This window comes from Prionailurus viverrinus, chromosome B2 (genome assembly GCF_022837055.1).
Source record: "Prionailurus viverrinus isolate Anna chromosome B2, UM_Priviv_1.0, whole genome shotgun sequence".
Taxonomy (NCBI): domain Eukaryota; kingdom Metazoa; phylum Chordata; class Mammalia; order Carnivora; family Felidae; genus Prionailurus; species Prionailurus viverrinus.
In genome coordinates this window covers 96,116,690-96,138,217 of record NC_062565.1, presented here as the reverse complement: position 1 = coordinate 96,138,217, position 21,528 = coordinate 96,116,690, and the positions used below count along the sequence as shown (strand labels likewise).

Here is a 21,528-nt window from a genome sequence, read left to right as displayed (position 1 = left end):
TTAGGGGTATCTGGGTGGCTCAGTTGGTTGAGTCAATTTCAGCTCAGGTCATGCTCTCACATTTGTGGGTTCGAGCCCTGCGTCAGGCTCTGTGCTGACAGCTCAGAGCCTGGAGCCTACTTTGGATTCTGTGTCTCCCTCTCTCTTTGCCCCTCCCCTGTTCATGCTCTGTCTCTCCCTGTCTCAAAAATAAACAAACGTTAAAAAAAAATTTTTTTTAAATAAAAATGGCAGTATCTATTGGGTCATCCAAGTTTGCTGGTACAAAGATCTTTATAGTTTATGTAACTTTGTTCTTCTAATGGGCATCAACAGAAATTGAATGGCTGTTAGTATAAAAAATCCTTTTGAGGGTGCCTGGGTGGCTCAGTCAGTTAAGCATCCAACTTCAGCTCAAGTCATGATCTCAGGTTCATGAGTTCGAGCCCCACATCAGGCTCTGTGCTGACAGCTCAGAGCCTGGAGCCTGCTTCAGATTCTGTGTCTCCCTCTCTCTCTGCCCCTCCCCTGCTCATGCTCTGTTTCTCTGTCTCTCAAAAATAAATTTAAAAAGTTAAAAAATTTTAAAAATTTTTATTAGAATATTCTAAAAAATAAAAAAAACCATTATTTTTAGACTATTCAGAGAGTTGATGCAGCTGTCACTTCTATATAATTCCAGATCATTTTCACTCCAAAAAGCATCACTCCTCATTTTCCCTTTTCTCCAGCCCATGGTAACCACTAATCTACTTTCTGTCTGTTCTGGACATTTTCAGAATAGAATCTTATAACATGGCTTTTTGTGTCAGGCTTCTTTTACTTGCATTAAGTTTCCATGTTTCATCAATGTTGTAGAATACTTCAGTTCATTTGTTTATGGCCAACTAATGTTCCATTCCATGGAAATACTATATTTTGTTTATTCGCCAATTGATGGACATTTAGATTGTTTCTACCTTTTAGCTATTATGAATAACTGCTGCTATGCACATTAACATACAAGTTTTAGTGTGGACATATATTTTCATTTTTCTTGGGTAGATACTTAGGAATAGAATTGCTGGGTTATGTGGTAATTCTGTGTTTAATCTTTTGAGGAACTGCTGGACTGCTTTCCAACGCATCTGTACCATTTTACATTCTCATCAGCAACGTTTGACGGTTCCCATTTGGCCACATCCTTGCCAATATTTGTTATTTTCTATCATTTTAATTATAGCTGCCTTAATGGGTATAAAGGGGGTATATATTTTTGGTTTTGATTCACACTTCCCTAATTACTAATGATGTTAAACATCTTTTCATGTGCTTAGTGGCCATTTGTATAGCATTTTAGGAGAAACATCTTCAATTTCTTTGCTCATTTTTAAATTTGGTTGTCTTTTTGTTGTTGATTGTAAGAGTTCCTTTATATATTCTGGTTATGAATCCTTTATCAGATACATGATTTGCAAATATTTTCTGCCGCACTGTGGGTTTTCTTTTCATTTACTTGATGGTATCTTTGAAATACAGCGGTTTTGAATTTTGATGAAGTCCAGCTTATTTTTTCTTTGGTTGTTTGTGCTATCGGGTTGTACATCTGAGAAGCCATTACCTAATTCAAGGCCATAAAGATTTCCTCCTGGCTTTTCTTCTATGAGTTTTATAGTTTTACTACATTGCTTTTTTTTTTTTTCATTTATTCTTCATAGTAGTCAAGTGCTGGGTTTTTTAAATTTCTTAATCACCAGATTACTTCAGCAGTGAGATCAGTGAAATATTTGTCACTTGTTTTCATTTGCTGCTTCCAAAAAGAAAAATCACCAGAATTATGGAATCTGCTTTTTCTTTCTTTTTTTTTTTTTAATTTTTTTTTAACGTTTATTTATTTTTGAGACAGGAGAGACAGAGCATGAACGGGGGAGGGTCAGAGAGAGAGGGAGACACAGAATCTGAAGCAGACTGCAGGCTCTGAGCTATCAGCACAGAGCCTGACGCGGGGCTCAAACTCACAGACCGCGAGATCATGACCTGAGCTGAAGTCGGACGCTTAAGGGACTGAGCCACCCAGGCGCCCCTCTTTTTTTTTTTTTTTTTTTTTTTTTTTACAGAAAACCAGCATGGAGCTCAAACTCACAGCTCCCTCCCCACCACCCCCCCCATCAGGAGTCACATGCTCTACAGACTAAGCCAGCCAGGCACCCCTACGAAATCTACTTTTGATGATACTTCAGTGAGATGAATTTTTTAAATTGTGTCAGAAACCTAACATTACCCACATTCCTACATTATCCACTTTATTTAGCAGTCACTGTAAACCCACAGACCATGCTCACAGGGCTGAGGGTCTTTGTAGAGCTTCACTAGCTCCCGGCCCAGAGTGAGAAGCACTTTTCTAGTGGATGAGACACTTGACTGAGCATCAAGAGAACAGAATTTCAGTTCTGTGGTCAGTACAACCTCTTTGACTCAGATTTTTTTCTTGCTACTTTGATTTCTTTATTTATACAAATTAAAAGCTGCACTTAATTATTTTACTGAAGTATCTCATAAAGAAGAAATAGTCTGCATACAAAAGTGCTCTTTTTTTTCTTCAGTAGAAAAGTCTATTAATTGTGTCACTCTTGTACGCACCTTTTTAGTGTGGCTTTGGGTAAAATTCACAAAGATATTTTAAAGCTCTTATAGATAATGAAATTTAAACCATGATTCCCTTGGTATGGTTTTGAAATCTTAGAAGAAGTAAGATAATTATTACTAAAAACATCAATCCTAGCACTTTTGTAGGCAGCTTCTCATTTGGTCACTCTACTGATAATTTCATATAAAAAAAAGCCATAACTTGTTTTATAGATCGGCTCATAAGTAGCATTAAATTGATCTCAGTCTTGAGTAAGGGAGGTAGTGCTTCCCTTTAACACATTTTATTCAGTGAACGCATACGAGGAAGACACAAACTGTTGCTTGTATTTGAAGAAATTTCGCCTTCACCATTTATGTGACAAAGTATATTTGGCATTGTCTAGACAGAATTATAATAAATATAACAATTTAAATAACACAAAACACAGACTTCAAACCAGATGTGTGGATGTACTTCTGATGAGTGCTTTCATTTAATCATAGTCTCAATTAAGATACTACTGCTTTGAGGATGAAGTGTCCCTGACTATAATAATGACAGCTTTTCAAATGCTAATTATTATTTTTTAGTGTTGTTGGGAATATTAAAAGTGGACTTCAGACTCTGGTAGCATAACTACAGAAAGTGCTTATTTTCAAGTCTTCTATTTCCCTACATAAAGGATAAAAGTAGTCTGATTCAGTGGCACAGACTCCCTTCCTCCCCAACCCCCAGTAGCTCCCCTCCCGGTTCCCACCACCAAAAGGACTGTTTACTGTAAAGGTCCGAAAGCATTCATTTGAAAATAGTCCGTTCTTTCACTTAATGAGGTATTATAAATGTGTATATTCTTAAGCTAATTTTAATATGAGGCTTCTTTTGTAAAGCTTGTGATACAAAATTTGACATGCATGAATATATCTTGGGCCAAATATGCATGTCACAGTTTGAAGCACATATCATGTGTCATTGTTGGTAATATCTGGCAGCATATCCTGTGCAAACCCCTGTTTGCTTTTTCTTTCTGCCACATATTTATTCTAATAAGACTTCAAAGGGAACTGATGCTTGAATACCAATTATTTTTCATTCTCTCTCTTATTGATTCTGTGAAGACTAATGTTACCTTTTTTTTTTTTTTTTTTTTTTTTTGGTTCCACAGTTAACAGTGGTTTAAAAGAGAGGAATGAAAACCAACCCTTGTTAAGCACCTGCTGCAGTAGATGTTTTATGTATCTCATCTTATTTCATTATCACAGCAGTAATTCAAAGCTATATATTTGTTCCCATTTTTCAAATTCAGAAACAGGCTCCTGAAGATTGATGTAATTTGCTCTAGGCACACAGTCAGTCATGTTGTGAGCTGGGATTCCACCAAGCCTTTGTTAATTTCACTACATTTGACATTTCCAGGCTCTGTATGCTAAGCTCTTACCCCACTTTTGTCTCCCCCCATTCACTCATTTCTCACAGGTATCATCATGCTGCAACTGCACCCTGCACCCGTTAGTGAGCAGGGGACATAGGAAAGAAAAGATTGGTCCTGGACTCTGCCTGAAATGGCTTTATCTCTTTCTCTATTTAAAAATTTTTAGCTACGTATTTCAAGTTGGAAGTTCCAAGATCTTCTCTATTCCCTCTGCTGTTTTCATCCTCTTTTGAAACTCTCCTGTTTTCATATATTACATTCTACCACATTTAGCATATTTTACTTTGTACCTACTGGTGTATCTTCCAATCTTAGGAGATGAAATCATGTAACTACTTACAGCTTTTTTGGTTTTATTTTTGTTTTTGCTCTAGCTGCCCAAAAAGTGCAGAGTTAAATTTTGTGTTCATGCTTTTAAATTTTCTCTCCACAACACTTTGTACATATTTCTGTTATCGCTTACTTAACACCATGTTACTATTATTTATGTGTACTTTAAACATTTTGTTTCTACCAGCAGCGATGCTGTAATAAGTGCTCAGTAAATGTTTAATGAGTGAAGATTTCTGAGGTAAATTACCCCCGACCCTCTGGTTGTTACTCAGAGGTCCTATATGTGGGTACTGCTATTGGAATAATTCTGTTCAAGCTGCACATTTGTTCAGTAGTTTTTGTTGTCACCATACACATGCTTTTGTTATAAGCATTCTTCATTTTTTTTTTTTTTTTTTTTTTTTTTTTTTTTTTTTTTAACATAGGCACGGAGTGCCTAGTTGGTTGGGCGTCCAACTTCAACTCAGGTCATGATCCCACGTTTTGTGAGTTTGAGCCTGGAGCCTCCTTCAGTTCTATGTCTCCCTCTCTCTCTGTCCCTCCCCCACTCATGTTCTGTCTGTCTGTCTGTCTCTCTCTCTCAAAAGTAAATAAACATTAAGAAAACTAAAGAAAAATAAACTTGGCAGGAATTAAGTACAGTATTCTTCGTTGCAATGTATTCATCTTTATATCTTTGTAATGCCTGTCACTGCTGATAATGGAGTATCAGTGACTACATGATTCTATAAAATTAATTATATTGTGGATTTGTTTTGTTTTGTTTTGCTTTTTTACCTAAGGATCTGTAAAAAAAAGTTATATTGGTCTTCATCATGGTCACCATTTTGGTACAATGAAACTTTTGCTACTTGTTATGTAAAGCTCTTCAGAATATTAAATTTAGTTCATATTTTAAAATTGTCAAATGAAAGTTCACTGATTTTGTTGGTGAGGTTTTTGATATTGGAAGCACTTTGTGCATAGATGGCATATTTACAGTTAATTTGTGTTATATTAGAGTTGTAAATAGTAAAATCTAGTTTTTGTAATGCTTTTCAGTATAATTTATGCTGGTTAGTACATATATACAAATGAAAGTATATTACATAAGTAATTTTTGTATATAAATGAGAGCAATCTTTTTTACTTCTTGGTATTTGTCTAATTCATCCCTTTTCTAGATTCAGTTCTTTTAAAAGACAGTGCTACTTATACAGTTAATGAAACAAATCAAATTGCATTCTTTATTAATCAACAAATTGCTAATTTCAGTTACAGTTCAGTATAGCCGATTTAAAAAAAATACCTACAAATCTAACAAAAGAAATCCTTTGCTATACTTATAGAACTCTTGTAAATCGAATAAATTGTACTTACACATGTAGTGAGTCATCCTATTTCAGATGATTTATAAGCAAAGTATACACACAAAGTTGCTGATGATATCAGAAATTGTTGCTACACCTAGGAATATGCAACATATATATAGTGTCAAGAAAATATTTGTTTCTTTAACCCAACCAGCCAAGGGGAATAGAATGCCCATCTAAGACTCACTATAGCAAATGATCAGTTGACAGTGATTCAAGACAGTGGTTGGAGACCCTGAACGTGGATACTACTACTTGGATGATTCTGTCCAAGCTTTTTTAACAACCAGGGCCCTTATCCTCATCAAGTTCTTCTGCTGGCTGTTTCAGTAGGAGACCCCCAATCTACACTCCTCTCCTCCTTTCTGCCTTTTAATTAAGGCCATTTGTAAGGTTCACAACCTAATGAATCATGCATCTGCTGGGCATTGTTGAGGTTGTATCCTTGCTGAATTTTTGTTTTTCTCTTTCATGATTTTTAATCTCACTTTGTTTGAGTGAACAGAATCTCCTTTTACTGTCTGATGGGATTTTCCCTCCTCTTTATGGTCATTGGTTGGCTCCATGGTTTGACTTGCCCTTCTAGCTGTAAATTGCCATTTTTGACAAAACCAACGCTTCTAATTCATATTATATGTTGATACAATATATATGACCAAAACAATAAAATCATCACTAATGCTATGTAGTGACAGGGTAACTATAAGATTAGTGTATCTTCTTATAACCCTGCATGTTTTGTATTATGACTCAATACAAAATACATATTCGTATTCAACAAATTTCTATGGAGTGTCAAGTCACATTTAATGAGAACATTAATAGCACTTACTGAACATTTACCATGTGCTAGGCATTGTTCTAAATGCTTTACATCAATTTCACATGTATAATTTTCATGTGCAGGTTTAAGAAATAATACTGAAAGATCTTTATACCCCTCACTCAGTTTCCTCCATTCTTGACATCTTGTATAACCATGGTATGATATCATATCCAGGAAATGGACATCAATACAACCCCGAGGCCTTATTCACATTTCTTAGTTGTGTTCCAACATAAGCATTTCTTGGGTTACCTACCCTCTTATAGCCACAGCCACCTACCTCGCTTCTTCCTCTCCCTAACCTCTGACAACCACTGATTTGTTCTCCATTTCTACAATTTTATCATTTTACTAATGTTATATAAATGGAATCATACAGTATATATGATTGAGATTGGCTTTTTCTGTGTAACATAACTCCCTTGAGTTCCATACGAGTTGTTGCATATATTAATAGGGATGATGATGATGATGATGATGATGATGATGATGATTGCTGAGTAGAATTCTATAGTATAGATATACCACAGATAGTTTAACCATTCACCTGTTGAATGACCCTGTGATTGTTTCTAGTTTGGGTATTACAAGTAAAGCTGCTGTGAAGATTTATGTATAAGCTTTTGCAGGATGTAAGTTTGCATTTCTCTGGGGATATTCAGGTGTAGAGCTGCTGGGTCATATGGTAGATACATGTTTAGTTTTGTAAGAAACTACCATACTGTTGTTCAGAAGGGCCTTTGCCATTTTACATTTTCACCAACAGTATATGAGTGGTCTAGTTTCTTCACATGCTTGCCAACATTTTATTTTAGACATTCTGGTAGGTGTGTGGTAATACTGCGTTGCGGATTGCAATTTGCATTTCCTTAATGGCTAATGACGTGTGAGACATTTCCATTTGTGGCGTGCTTGGGTGGCTCAAGTCAGTTAAGCGTCTGACTCTTGGTTTCAGCTCAGGTTATGATCTCGCAGTTTGTGAGTTCAAGCCCACATTGGACTCTGTGCCGACAGTGTCGAGCCTGCTTGGGATTCTTTCTCTTTCCCTTTCTCTCTGCTTCTCCTACTCTCTCTCAGAATGAATAAACATTTAAAAAAAAAAGTAAGAAAAACTTAAAGTTTTTTCGTGTGTGTGTGGTTTTTTTTTTTGTTGTTTGTTTTTTTTGTTTTTTTGTTTTTTTCCATCTGTATATCCTCGTTGGTTAAATGTCCTTTTAAAATATTTTAGCGTTCTCGGGGCACCTGTGTGGCTCAGTCGGTTGAGCCTCCGACTTTGGCTCAGGTCATGATCTCACAGTTCAGAGCCTGCATGGGATTCTTTGTGTCCCTCTCTCTCTGCATCCCCCACCCCCCCCACTCGTGCTCTGTCTCTCTCTCTCTCTCAAAAAACAAATAAACATTTAAAAAATTTTAAATAAAATATTTTAGAGTTCTTCATATACCTAGATTAAGACCTTTATTGGATATGTGGTTACAGATAATCTCTCCCAGTCTGTGGTTTGTCAACATTTTCATATTCTTCATACTATCTTTTACTGAGCAAAAAAAATTTTTATGAGGTCTCCTGTATCAATATTTCCTTTAAACTGAATTTCATGATTATGAATTTCATGACTTAGCATCCAGACAAGTGAACTTAAGAGAAAATAAGATTGAATAAAATTTAAGTCTGCTAAATTGGGATAAAGCTTAAAGTGTTGATCATGGTGGCAGTGTATGTCTTAGGATGTGTGTTTAGGTGGTCCTATGTACTGTAACTGTGCTGTGCTTATATTTTATTATTTCAAAAACTCTTCAGTGTAGATATTATCTCTGTTTATACCTGTGTGTGTGTGTGTGTGTGTGTGTGTGTGTGTGTGTGTGTGTGTAATTATTCCTGTTTTACAGTTGAGGAAACTGAGGTTCAAGAAAGTCAGGTAACCGTGCCCATGGACCTATAATAAATGACAGAACCTGGGCTTAGAGCCAGTTCTTTCTGGCTGCAAAGCCTGTGCTCTTCAACAACTGCCTTGCATGTTTGCTGCAGTATGTACTTTATGTAAGCCATAACACTCAAAATAACTTGGTCTTAGCGATATTATCTGTTGTGCCTCTTACTCTTAAGTCTATACATTGTCTGGTCATTCAGCCTCACATAATAAGTCACCATTTCTTGTTTTATCAACTTTAACGTTAACCTGTCTGGTTAACCTGTTTGGCTGTGTTGGAAATAAAGCTTTTCTCTATATCTTATTTCTTGGATGTAAATTTGATTCCTGTGCTTCTCTTCAGTATATCTCCATGGTAAATCAGCCGCATAACTTTTCCTGTACGGGAAAACTTTTCCTGTACAGGAAAAGTTATTATTTCATTTATGAGTAGGGGAAGGACGGGGAGCAGCCAGCCAGTAGCAGCCCAATTTTATATTCTATTTGGTGTATTTAAGAAATGAGTAACATACACATTTTTTGAAGTATGTTCAAAGTCAAAGGTGACTTTATGAAGTCATATTATTTCTTACAAGAGAACAAACAATACTGCTTCTTGGAAGTCACTGAAGTAGTTTGCATATTTATAAATAAATGGCTAGATTAAGTAAGCATTGTATTATATTCCTGTTATAGTGGCTTTCTTGTGAGGCTAAGATTCAGGTAATGTGGATATCATTAGCATCATCCAGTTTTATGTATACTAAATCAAAGTTTGCAGAATTCATGTTTGTGGAGTTTTTTGTATTTTTAAAATTCTGTCTGTATTCAGAAGGAAGATAGCTTTTAAATACTCTAGCATAATTTAGTCTTCTCTGCTGAACTTCAGCTTAGGTTTAATGAGATCTGCTAAGAAATCTGCATGAATCTGCCCTGCATACTGATTGTCCTTCAGAACCTTTGTATTGTACTTGAATTTATGAGCTTTCTGTGAGGAGCTTTTGTTTTAAGGGACAGTAACTCCCGAAATTAAGTCGTTTTCATGATCTTGGTTGTAGCTTACTCACTTAACTGTTCTTTTTTAGAATACTAGATTTTAAAGAATAACAATATAAAGGCAGTCTAATGAATATTAAACAGAAGATATTTATTGGATTTTTTGATTGAGGTATTTTGGGGAATTGTTCTTTTAAAGTAAGGTTTTTGTTACGTGAGAAATATCACTTTACTTTGATGAGAGTTTTCTTAGTTGCTATTCTACAGAATTTACTTAGAGTATGGTAATAGTACAAGGCCTTCCCCATCCCCCACCCCTCCACCAAGCAAAAAACACCATTATAAAGGTTGTTGAAGTCATACCTTTATTATAACTGCTCAGATTTGGGAGAGTAGGAAGAGGAGAGGTAAGAGAAGAGGTAAGAGAAGGCCATTTCCCTAGGAATAGGAGTGGAGAACACTTCCTGTTTTTTAATATCTCGCTAAGCCCCCTTGGGGCCTTTTAAAAAGTATATTGTTTTCAGGTTGTTATAATATATATTATTATAGCTAACCACTTCACAATTAGGTCACCAAGTAGGGGGTGAATGAATCCTGAAAATGTTTTTTGACTTTGCTGAAAATCTTAGTATTTTCAGATCAGACTGGGGATGATACATTTTAACTTTATTTTTATTCATTGAGGGTATCGTCCTGACCCAGCCCCAGTTGTCATCACATAGGCTCGCGTTATTCAGACAGCCTCTCACCCCTCTTCCAAGTCACCGTACACAGTGCTGCTTTCCATTAGTCTTGAGAAAAAGCCTCTTTTGTCACGTCACTTCCTTTGCTAAAAAGTCTTAAAAGCCTCTCCATCGCCTGGAAGATAGAAAGCCCTAAGTGGGTAGTGGCTATTTTAAATTATTACTACAGCCCTCTATTCATTTATTTATTCTTTGAACTCCCCTAACCCTTATTATTTTCACATAGTTAATCCTTGATTTTACATGATATTGTTCTCAGTTTCATCTTGTGTGAAATGTATGTGCTTCCTAAATTGAAGGATACCAGTCATACTTTTAGAAAAATCCAGAAAGAGTTCAATTAGTGAAGTGAATTGCATTATAGTCAGTGCATATTAATTATCAAGATTCTTACCAATTATCGAGGTTTTTTTTTCATTGCCACAGATACTTAACTATTATTGGAATATAATTTTTAACATTTGTTATGTATCCACTAAATACACAGTATAAAGCTGGGAAAGGTAGCTCACATGCTATATACTGTGTCTGTTTTTTCATACATTTTAGTTTAATATCCACACTTAAAAACAGATGTTTTTTTAACCAAATTTATAATAGTTATGTTGAAGAAATTGAGATATACTCTGTGATTAAAAAACAAGCAAACTTGGTTTTTAATGGTTTAATGTCTTTAATGGTTAGGTATTTGAAGTAATTTTTTTAGAAAGCACTGTATGTAAATATGAGTATTTTTACTTACAAAGTTGTTCTTTTGTATGTTTTTATGATTTTTCACCCCTGGAAACTTAAAGTAAAAACTTACCATCTTAAAATGAAATAACAGTTAAGGGGAGAGGTATTTATTCTCTTTAACATTCATTCATTCATTCTGTGTGTCTCTCTGTGTGCTTGGCTAATTCTTAACTCATTTCTATAACAAACTTAAGAGATACCAAATGTCCCAATGTTCCAAAGAAACCCAGGGGCAGAATCACTTAGCACATAAATGATAGTGCTATTCAGATGGGGTGATTCCAGGGCCTCTGCACTCTGTGTCATGATGAGGCTTTCCTCATCGTTGTTGTGCTCCTTACAGAGGCAGTGTAGAAAAATGAAACCACCCAGGCACCTTGGTGGCCCAGTCGGTTAAGCATCTGACTTCACTCAGGTCATGATCTCGCATTTGTGGGTTCAAACCCTGCGTCAGGCTCTGTGCTGACAGCTCAAAGCCTAGAGCCTACTTCAGATGCTGTCTTCCCTCTCTCTTTCTGCCCCTCCCCCGCTCACGCAGGCTGTCTCTCAGAAATAAATAAAACATTAAAAAAAAAGGGAAATGAAACTTAGTTTTAAAAGTGGGCAATACATTGAAATTATTAGCAGTAAATTATAACATAGTGGTAATAACAGTTGTCAGAGGATATTCTTTATCTGCTATTTTGAAATTTTTTGGGGTTCTGATTTATTAAATTGTTTTTTTTTACTAAGTGATTTTATTTTATTTTTGAGAGAGAGCGTAAGTGGAGGAGGGGCAGAGAGAGGGGGGACAGAGGATCCCAAGTGGGCTCTGTGCTGACAGCAGAGAGCCTGATGCAGGGCTCAGACCCACAAACCATGAGATCACAACCTGAGCTGAAGTCAGACGCTCAACCAACTGAGCCACACTAGCACCCCTGTTTTTAATTTTTTTAATAGAAGTATATCTAGTTGATACACAGTGTTACATTAATTTCAGGCATACAGCATAGCGATTAGACAAGTCTATACTTTATGCTGTGCTCACCACAGCCATAGCTGCCGTCTGTCACTACACAATGCTGTTTCAGTTCCACTGACTGTATTCCCTATGCCGTACCTTTCATCCCGGTGACTTATTCATTCCATAACTGGAAGCCTGCGTCTCCTGCTCCCCTTCACCCATTTTGCCCCCCATCCCTCTGGCTACCATCAGTTCTCTCTTTATGAGTGTGTTTCTTGAGAATTTTCAAACATACATAAAAATTAAAATACTATAACAACTAAGCCCATATACCCTCCACCTAGATTCACCAATAGTTAACATTTTCCTACATTTGTGCATGCTCTGTCTCACACACACTCTCTCTCTCTCTTCGTTCTCTCTCAACCATTTGAATATATGTTTCAGACAGCTTGGCACCTCATCCCTGAATATGTGAGCATGAATTTCTTAAAGGATATTGTCCTTATAACCATGATCACATCTAAGAATTTGACATTAATTCAGTAATATTATCTGATGTTCATTCTGTATTTCCCCAGTTGTTCCAAAAATGTCTTTTATAGCTGATTTTTCCCCTCTGATACAGTATTCACTCAAGATTTATTGTTTGTACTTAGTTGTTATATCTTGCCAATCCTTTTTAATCTTTTCGTATTGATGTGTTTTGCCTTTGACTTATTTGAAGAGTTGAAGCCAGTTGTCCTTTTTTTTAAATTTTTTTTTAAACGTTTATTTATTATTGAGAGACAGAGAGAGACAGAGCATGAGCATGGGAGGGGCAGAGAGAGGAGGAAACACAGAATCTGAAGCAGGCTCCAGGCTCTGAGCTGTCAGCATGGAGCCCTACATGGGTCTGGAACTCACAAACCGCGAGATCATGACCTGAGCTGAAGTTGAACGCTCAGCAGACTGAGCCACCCAGGCGCCCCTTTGGCCCAGTATCTTTAGAATGTCAAACATTTTGGATTTGTCCGATTGCTTCCTCACAATTAGATTTACTTGAGGTTGTGTTAAACATTTCTGGTGATATTACCACATTGGTGATGTCATATGCTTCTGATTACACTATATCAGAAGGCATCTGATGGCAGCTTGCAATTTCTGATCTATAAATTTGTAATTCACAGCAACAAAGATGTAAATGTTTGAATTCTGTTTTCATTTTTCAAATAGACAACGACTGAACGACCTTTCATTCAGAAGCTTTTTCGTCCTGTGGCTGCAGATGGACAATTGCACACACTAGGTGATCTCCTCAAAGACGTTTGTCCTTCTGCAGTGGCTCCTGAAGGTAACACAGTCAGCAGCACTAACACATTTCTTTCATGTCTCTTTATGACTAAGGTGTAACATAAGCATTCTGCATTTATGAATCACGTTTCCTGGTCCCTTCAGGAAAATGTTTTCATTATCTTGTAAGGGAACAGTCTTTTGAAACAGAATCACTTAATGTTTAATTTATTACTTTATGTATTTTTGACACTAACAAAGTAAGGAATTGACTATCTCTGCTTTTAAATTACTCTCTGACATCACACACTGTCTTACCCCCTCTCTGGTGCCCTGGGTCTTTCATTTCTAGCTTCAGTTCTGGTAAATACTGTTTTAAATTTTACATTGTGTTTCTTCATTCTCTAGGAACAAGAGATGGTAAAAAAATTTTCTTACCTTTGGTTGAGAATTTAAAGTTCAAAATACTGAATAATGGATAAGCATTTTATTTGAATTTTCTGCCACTTCCTAAAGTTTCACTCAGCATTGTTCTCTTTGACGTTGACATTTCACATGTGCGATTGAGAACTTGTCCTATTTCATAGTCCTCATTTTGTAACGTAGGTTAAAAGTATTTTCCTGTAGGCAAAGGAAAAATAGCAAAATTACTGAATTCTGTTTTCTTAATTGCAATATAAGGAATGCAAAGAAAGTGCAGAAGTAAAAAAAATAATAAATGCTATCATCCCCCTACCCCTGGAGACCACAGTTGACACACACATGTGTATGGACACTAGAGTATTTGAGAGGGGTGTGCGTGTGTGTGCGGAAAATTGTATGTCCTGCTGTATCTTTCACCTAACAGAACATGAGCATAGTTTCAGTCATTAAAAATTCTCTAAAGCTATTTTTTTTAATGGCACTGTGGTCCTTCATATCAGTGTACCATAATTTGATCATCACCCTGCTATTGAATAATGACTTGCAACCAAGCAATTGGTTACCAAGCTAAAGGGGAAATTTCAGTGGACTATTATTATACTTGTTAATATGTTACACAGACTTATATTTATCATGTAGAAAAATTTAAAGCTTGCTACTTTGTATCCCTTATGGAAAGAGGTAAGGCATTTATAAGTATATTACTATTATTATAACAGTATAACTTCAGTGGATAATGGTATGTTTCTTATTAACATATTTATTCAAAGTTGGGATGATTATAGTATTACTTACATGACTAATAACTCTTATCACACAGTTCAAGAAGCATGTAGTGTCTAAGGAAATAGTTTGCCTAACAACTAGAATTGGAAACAGAGTGGGACTAGGGAAATGTTGATATTTCAACCTAAATGACTAAACAACGAATATGGAACTCAGAATAAGTCATTTGGTGTGTGAATGCAACTATTTTCCTTAACCGAATGTGTTTGCCATCCCTGGCATTCCTGTGTGTTATAAGTTCTTCTAAAATGCATGAATGCTGGAGCACCTGGGTGGCTCAATCAACGTTGGACTCTTATTTCAGCTCAGATCATGATCTCACACTTGGTAGGATTGAGCCCCACCTCAGGCTCCCTGCTGGGAGCCAAAGTCTGCTTGGGGTTCTCTCTCCCTCTTTTTCTGCCCCTCCCCCATGCACACGCTCTGTCTCTCAAAATAAATAAATAAACTTAAAAATTAAAATGCACGAGTGGTCAACAGCAAGGGGGAAGAGGGGCATCTAAAATATCATCAGAACCAGTACCAGAAAGGATTGATGAGAAAGATCATTGACTGGTACTCAAAATTGTCGAAGTTAAAAAAGTTTCATTGGTGTAAGAGGTTATAAATATTATTGTATAAGGTCATACTATATCATCTGTCATCACTGTGCTCTACTAGACTATGCAGTCCAGAACGTTTGATGGTGTCTTACACATCCTCGTATCTCTAGTGCCAAGGTAACAAAGTTTACTCGGTATTTCATGTACTGAATTGTTTCTTTGTGTCGTTACCTGAAACACTATTTAGGATCATTAAATCACGGCATAATTAACATTAACTTTATTATAATACTGTTGCAGAATCATAATCTATCTTTATTGGTGTATAATTTTAGTCGTCACTAAGAGTTTCAGTTAAATAGTTTTTTGGCGCTTCAATTTTTAGTTTTAATAAATTTGTAAGTTGAACAGCCATCACCATAATCTAGTTTTAAAATATTTCTATCACTTCCAAAAATTCCTTTATGCTTCTTTGCAGCTGATCTCTTTTCCCAGTGCCAGTTGTAGACAACTCCTGGTCTGTTTTCTGTCTCTGTAATTTACCTCTTCTGGATATTTGCATAAATGCAATCATACAAAATTGCAACTGGTTTTTTTCATTTAGTGTAGTGTTTTGGGGTTTCATCCATATTGTAGCATATATCAGTAGTTTTTCCTTTTTATATTGCTGAATAATATTTGATTGGGTATATATATATTTTGTTTATTCATTCACTGATTGATGGGCATCTGGATTGTTTCCAGCTTTTCACTCTTCTGAATAACGCTGCTATGAACGTTTGCATACGTGTCTTTGTGTGGACATACGTCTTTATTTTTCTTGGGTTGGATTCCTAGGAGTGGAATTGCTAGGTCATGCGGTAGGTCTGTGTTTAATTTTTTAAGAAACTGCTAAACATTGGCAAAGTGGCTGCATCATTTTACAGTATTACCTGCTTCACATCCTCGCCAGCATGTATTTTTTTGTCTTATAGCCATCCTAGTGGTTGTGTAGAGGTATCTCTTGGTTTTATTTTTTATTTCCCTAATGACTAATGATGTTGAGTGTGTTTTCATGTGCTTATTATTATTTGTGGATGTATTTGGTGAAATGTTTATTCAGATTCCTTTCTCGTTTTTTTCCTGGATTTTTCATCTTATTACTGAGTTTTGAGAGTTATTTATATATTTGGATACAAAGCTTTATTTTTTTTAAATTTTTTTAAGTTTATTTATTTATTTTGAGAGAGAGAGAGCCCCTGGATACAAATCTTTATCACACATATGATTTGCAATTATTTTCTCCTAGTCTGTAACATGGCTTAATTTTCTTTTGAAAACTAAAAGTAGGGGCACCTAAGTGGCTCAGTCAATTAAGCGTCCAACTCTTGATTTCAGCTCAGGTCATGTTCTCATGGTTGGTGAGTTCAAGCCCAGCATGGGGCTCTGCACTAGCAGTGTGGAACCTGCTTGGGATTCGTTCTCTGTCTCCCTCTGTCTCTGCCCCTTTCCTACTCACGCACTCTCTCTCAAAATAAATAAATAAATAAATAAGTAAATAAGTAAATAAATAAATAAATACTTTTAAAAGAGTATACTTACCTAAAAAAAAAAAAAAAAGAAAAAGAAAAGTAAAAGAAAAGGATTTAATTTTGATGGATCCCTATTAAAGTTTTTATGTATTACCTTCAGTTAAATAATTTTGTTTATTAAACTTATTCTTTTGAACTCAGCTTACAGAAATTTTCACTGAGAAATTCCCAGTAACTTTTATTGATTCAGGAATAACCTTACCATTCTGTTTCATTTTCTCCATGCTATAGGGATTGTTTTTTGTTTTTTTTGTTTTTTTTTAATCTGTTTACTGTCTGTTTTTCCACATTCTTGAAGATTTGGGAATATAGATTAGTTTTTCTATTTGAAGTACAATTAAAATACTAATCACTTTTATTGCTGACAGAAATGGAGTTCATATACCTCATACCTGCCCCCACTGCAAACATTGGCTTTCAGTTATTCATTTCTCTGTACCGTATTTTTTATTCTTTTTTAGTACTTTGTAGTGTTTTAAAGAACAGTGAAAAATGCTTGTATCAACTAAGAGCAATTGAAATTACTTTATATGGTGGCAGATGGTACCTAGACTTACGTAGTGATCATTTCATGATGTATGTAAATGTTGAATCACTGTGTTGTACACCTGAAACCCATATAATATTGTATGTCAACTCTTCTTCAGTTTTAAAAAAAAGAACAATTGAAATTTAAATTTAATATTGAAATGTCTACCTTGCTGTTCTTTTCTTAGATACTTTTTGGCAGTCCACTTTGAAAAACATTATGTCATTGGGGCGCCTGGGTGGCGCAGTCGGTTAGGCGTCCGACTTCAGCCAGGTCACGATCTCGCGGTCCGGGAGTTCGAGCCCCGCGTCAGGCTCTGGGCTGAACGCTCAGAGCCTGGAGCCTGTTTCCAATTCTGTGTCTCCCTCTCTCTCTGCCCCTCCCCCGTTCATGCTCTGTCTCTCTCTGTCCCAAAAATAAATAAACGTTGAAAAAAAAAAAAATTTAAAAAAGAAAAACATTATGTCATTTAGAATTTACTTCTTTATAAGATCCTTGACTTCTGAGTGAGAACATCACAAAGAAACTCAAAACCTTGGTAGAAGACTGTTCTACTGCAATATGTGCCCTAGCCAGCAGCACAGTTAACAAAGACACAGAGTGATGAAAGCTTTTTCTAGAGGAAAGCAGGAAGAAGATTGGTTGGGTGTTAATTTTGTATTTGACATCTTTAAAGAATCTTCAATTATCCAACCTTAAAGTTAGTGTAGTTCAGGCTCTTGACTTCTTTTCTTTTTTTAATGCTTATTTATTTTGAGAGAGAGCTTGCGAGCTGGGGAGGGACACACAGAGGGAGAGGGAGAATCCCAAGCAGGCTCCACACTCAGCGCTGAGCCCAATGTGGGGTTAAATCTCAAGAACTGTGAGACCATGACCTGTGCCAAAATCAAGAGCTGGACATTTAACCGACTGAGCCACCCAGGTGCCCCCAGGCTCTTGATTTCTTAGATGAGTAGCTGAGGGTCTCTTGGCTACTTAGTGGCAGAACTAGGTTTAGAACTCGAAGTCTCCTTCTCCTGGTTTACTAGTTTTTCTGCTTTTCTCTGCTTCCATTTGTTTTCATTTTCACTTTTCCAACCTTTTAACTTTTTTTATTTAGTTTAAAATAGCATTCTGAAATGTTTGCTTTTTCCCTCTTTATCCTATGATTTATGTTTTAATATCTCATCTTGCTTGCTTACAGCATATTTACTGCTAGGATCTTAGGAACCTGAGCTTCTGTTGTTATTTTGTCCATGTTGTTATTTTAGTGCTCCTGTGTATAATTCCAGCCACTTTTCCTCTTAAACTTCTTAAAATGGTGGCTCTGACATTCAGGCAAGAAAATGAACAGCAGTCACGTGCTTTGAGCTGGTGCACTCTGTCGAAATGCACCTCCGTGCTCTTTTGCCATTCCTACATCTGGATCACAACAACATGTACAAGATTAGCGTGACCCAGCACAAATTTGTGAGGTCGTTTTATTCTTTTAAAGGCTCTTTATTCTCTCCTAAATTTGTAGCCTGCCCAACCTGCACGTCCATCCCTAGAGAGTACACTGTGTGATTCCCCTTACATTTTTTGAAGGGGCCAGTGAGGTAGCCACACTCTTCCCAGCTGTCACGTGCTTACACCGATTGGAGTGCACACACACACACACACACTATACACACAGTTCATTGAAATGATATAAAAACAGCATCTGTACTTTTGAGGTACTTTTGATAGTACCTTTCACACCAGGGGAGGCCACGTTTCTAACACCAGTATCTTATCTTTGGAAAAACTTTTATTTGCCTCTTCCTTTGGTAAGCTCATATTGGAAAATAACTGTCATTTCAGGATCTGTGGGGAGTATCCAAAACACCAAGTCACTGTTTCAGTAAAGAACTGTTTACTGTCTGGTTCAGTCCACCTGTGGTATTATCTGACAAATGGGAAGCATTTTGAAACACCTGCCCTCGACTTAAGTTGAAAGCGAAAGACTCTAAGACTGGGTGTGTGTGGATAAGAACTGGCTGTCATCACATGACGAAAAGAGAAAGTGCTTCATAAATGTTATGTGGCACCATTGTCTACTGCTCCTTATAGCAAGTGATTCATGCATGAAGGAATTTTGCCTTATTTCATCATATGAAAGTAGAGTGTACTAATATTTGTGAGGATGTGCTTTAGGTCATTGTTCTCGTGGAGTAACTAATGATGAGCTGCTTTGTGTGTTTCTTTTTTTGTTTTGTTTTGTACGTGGCTACAAGAGTTAGCCAAATTAGAGGTAACAGGAAATAACCAAAGGTGAGCTCAGGTAAAAATTTTTTTGTGGTGTCAGCGGTAGTTAAAATGACTCAGGGCTAAGCTACAGTACCAGACCTGAAGTGAAATATTTCTTTCTTCGTTCATTAAAGACAACTTACAAAAAAATAACAAAAATTTAAAAATATAGCTTTTATTCTTTTACTTTGGGGAATACAAAACACCTATAAGCTTTGTCCAATCATAATTTATTTCCCAGTTTTCTAAGGTGAAATAGAAGAACCTAGTCAGTTAGGCTTATAAGAATGAAAATGCCTATTTTCACTTTTATAAATTTATTTCAGGGTTCCAGTTGATCAGTACTCTGTCACAGTTGGGCTGGTTTAATCCTGAATTCATATGTGATATTGTACAAGTGGAGTGTATGTGTAGGTAAAGGCTTATTTACATTCTGTGGCAAATCAGTAGTTTCCCCACATCTCTCTTACCAACAAGGACGGTCCCGTAGCCACTTACCTTTTTCCATTTCCATTTCTGCTGTTTCCCGGGGTTTTTTTAAACTCTTTGAGACCCTTCCCAACTACCATTTAACTTTTGGTTTCCATTTGATGTTATGTATTTCATTCGTTATCAATCAGTTCCTTTGCATCATACTGTCTGCTGGCACTGGCTATAGTAAGACGTATGAGACATAGTTCGTGCTTTCAGGAGACTTGACTACAGTTGGAGTGGGCAGAAAGATGCCCGGATGTGGTGTGTGCAGGAATGGAGGAGACATGCAAAGAATATTAGGAAGCGCCTGGAATTGCTCTTCCGTATTCTGAGCTGAGTCTTAAAAGATGAGCAGAAATTAGATAAAAAGCAGTGACCAGGTCATACGTACCACGTGGCCACCAAAGAAGTAGACTCCTTCACCAGCTACCCAGGGGCTGGTTACTAAGTGTAATATTTGGTCTAAAGCGCTCTTCTAAAATTTCCGTACTCTGTTTGCTGAGGGACTAGCCAATTTTTTTCTACTTCTCTCTCACAAATGTGCAGAAGATTTTCAGTGATGACAGAAATGTGGGAAAAGCATTGAGGAGCTGAGTGGTCTATTTGTTTCATTAGCATGTTGGAAGATAACAACTGAGACTAGAGGTAATTATAGACCCCATTTAGGTGGTCTAAGTTAAAGTTACAGTGCCCTAGGGGCGCCTGGGTGGCTCAGTCAGTTGATTTTGGTTCAGGTCATGATCTCAGGTTGTGGGATCGAGCCCAGGTTGGGCTCCGTGCTGAGCTTGGACCCTGCTTAAGATTCTCTCTCCCTCTCCCCCTCTCACACATGCTCGCTCACTCAAAAAAATTATATTGCTCTATTGATATATGCTTTACAAAAAACTGGTTTTTACAAAAAGTAAAAAGAGATGGTGCATTCACCTTTTTTCTCCTTTGCTCTGTAAACATTAGATTGTGTTTATATGGTGAATTAACTGTTGGATGTTATAATAATTTTTTTAGACATAAAGCAATTAGAGAAAAGAAACATTTAAATTTCATGTTATTCATATGAGTCAGATCCTTTGAGTGCTAGAATTGAAGCTGGTTGATTGATGTCTTGTGATTTGAGGTTTGAACCAACAACAGTCACTTTTGTCAGCATGATGACACTGACACATATTCATACCACAGAAACATAAAACCTACAAACCCCCAAACTTCATCAGAACAAAGGTTTAGGAGTAAGAATAATGGGTTTTACAATTTTGGTAACTTTTTTTCATTCATTTAGAATTCATTTTCATTGTAGTATCCCTTTGTACCTTCACACTGGGTTGGAAGATCATTTGGTTGGTTGTTTTCTTCTTTCTTTCCTTCTTTTCTTTCTCTTTCTTTCTTTTTTGTTTAATGCATCCAGGTTTCTTACTCTGAAATAAGGATGACTCCTGCTATCAGCCTCATAGAATGGTTGTAGGGTTTAGGGAAACAAAGTATTTGTTTAAAAGTGAGATTTCATGAGGTGCCTGAATGGCTCAGTCAGGTGTCCAACTTTTGCTTTCGTCTCAGGTCATGATCTCACCGTCAGGGAGTGGAGCCCCTTGTCAGGCTCTGCACCAAGCCTGGAGCCTGCTTAAGATTCTCTCTCCCTCTCCCTCTGCCCCCCCTTCCCCCTTCGCATGTATGCACATCTGCACGTACTCTCTCTCGAAAAAAAAAAAAAACCTCGGGCGTACCTACCTGTGTGACTAGGTCAGTTAAGTGTCTGACTCTTGGTTTCAGCTCAGGTCATGATCTCACAGTTCGCCAGTTTAAGCCCCATGTCAGGCTCTGTGCTGACAGGGCAGAGCC

At 36.7% G+C, this 21,528-nt stretch overlaps 1 protein-coding gene across 2 annotated transcripts in view; it reads left to right on the top strand.

Annotated features, from left to right (window-relative positions):
* ATG5 (autophagy related 5) overlaps nt 1-21,528 on the top strand; it is a 133,184-nt gene that overhangs the window by 98,632 nt on the left and 13,024 nt on the right. For both annotated transcript variants that reach the window (XM_047859511.1, XM_047859512.1), the window contains one exon: nt 13,067-13,184. In XM_047859511.1, the coding sequence (XP_047715467.1) occupies nt 13,067-13,184 (118 nt within the window). The remainder of the gene's footprint in view (nt 1-13,066; nt 13,185-21,528) is intronic.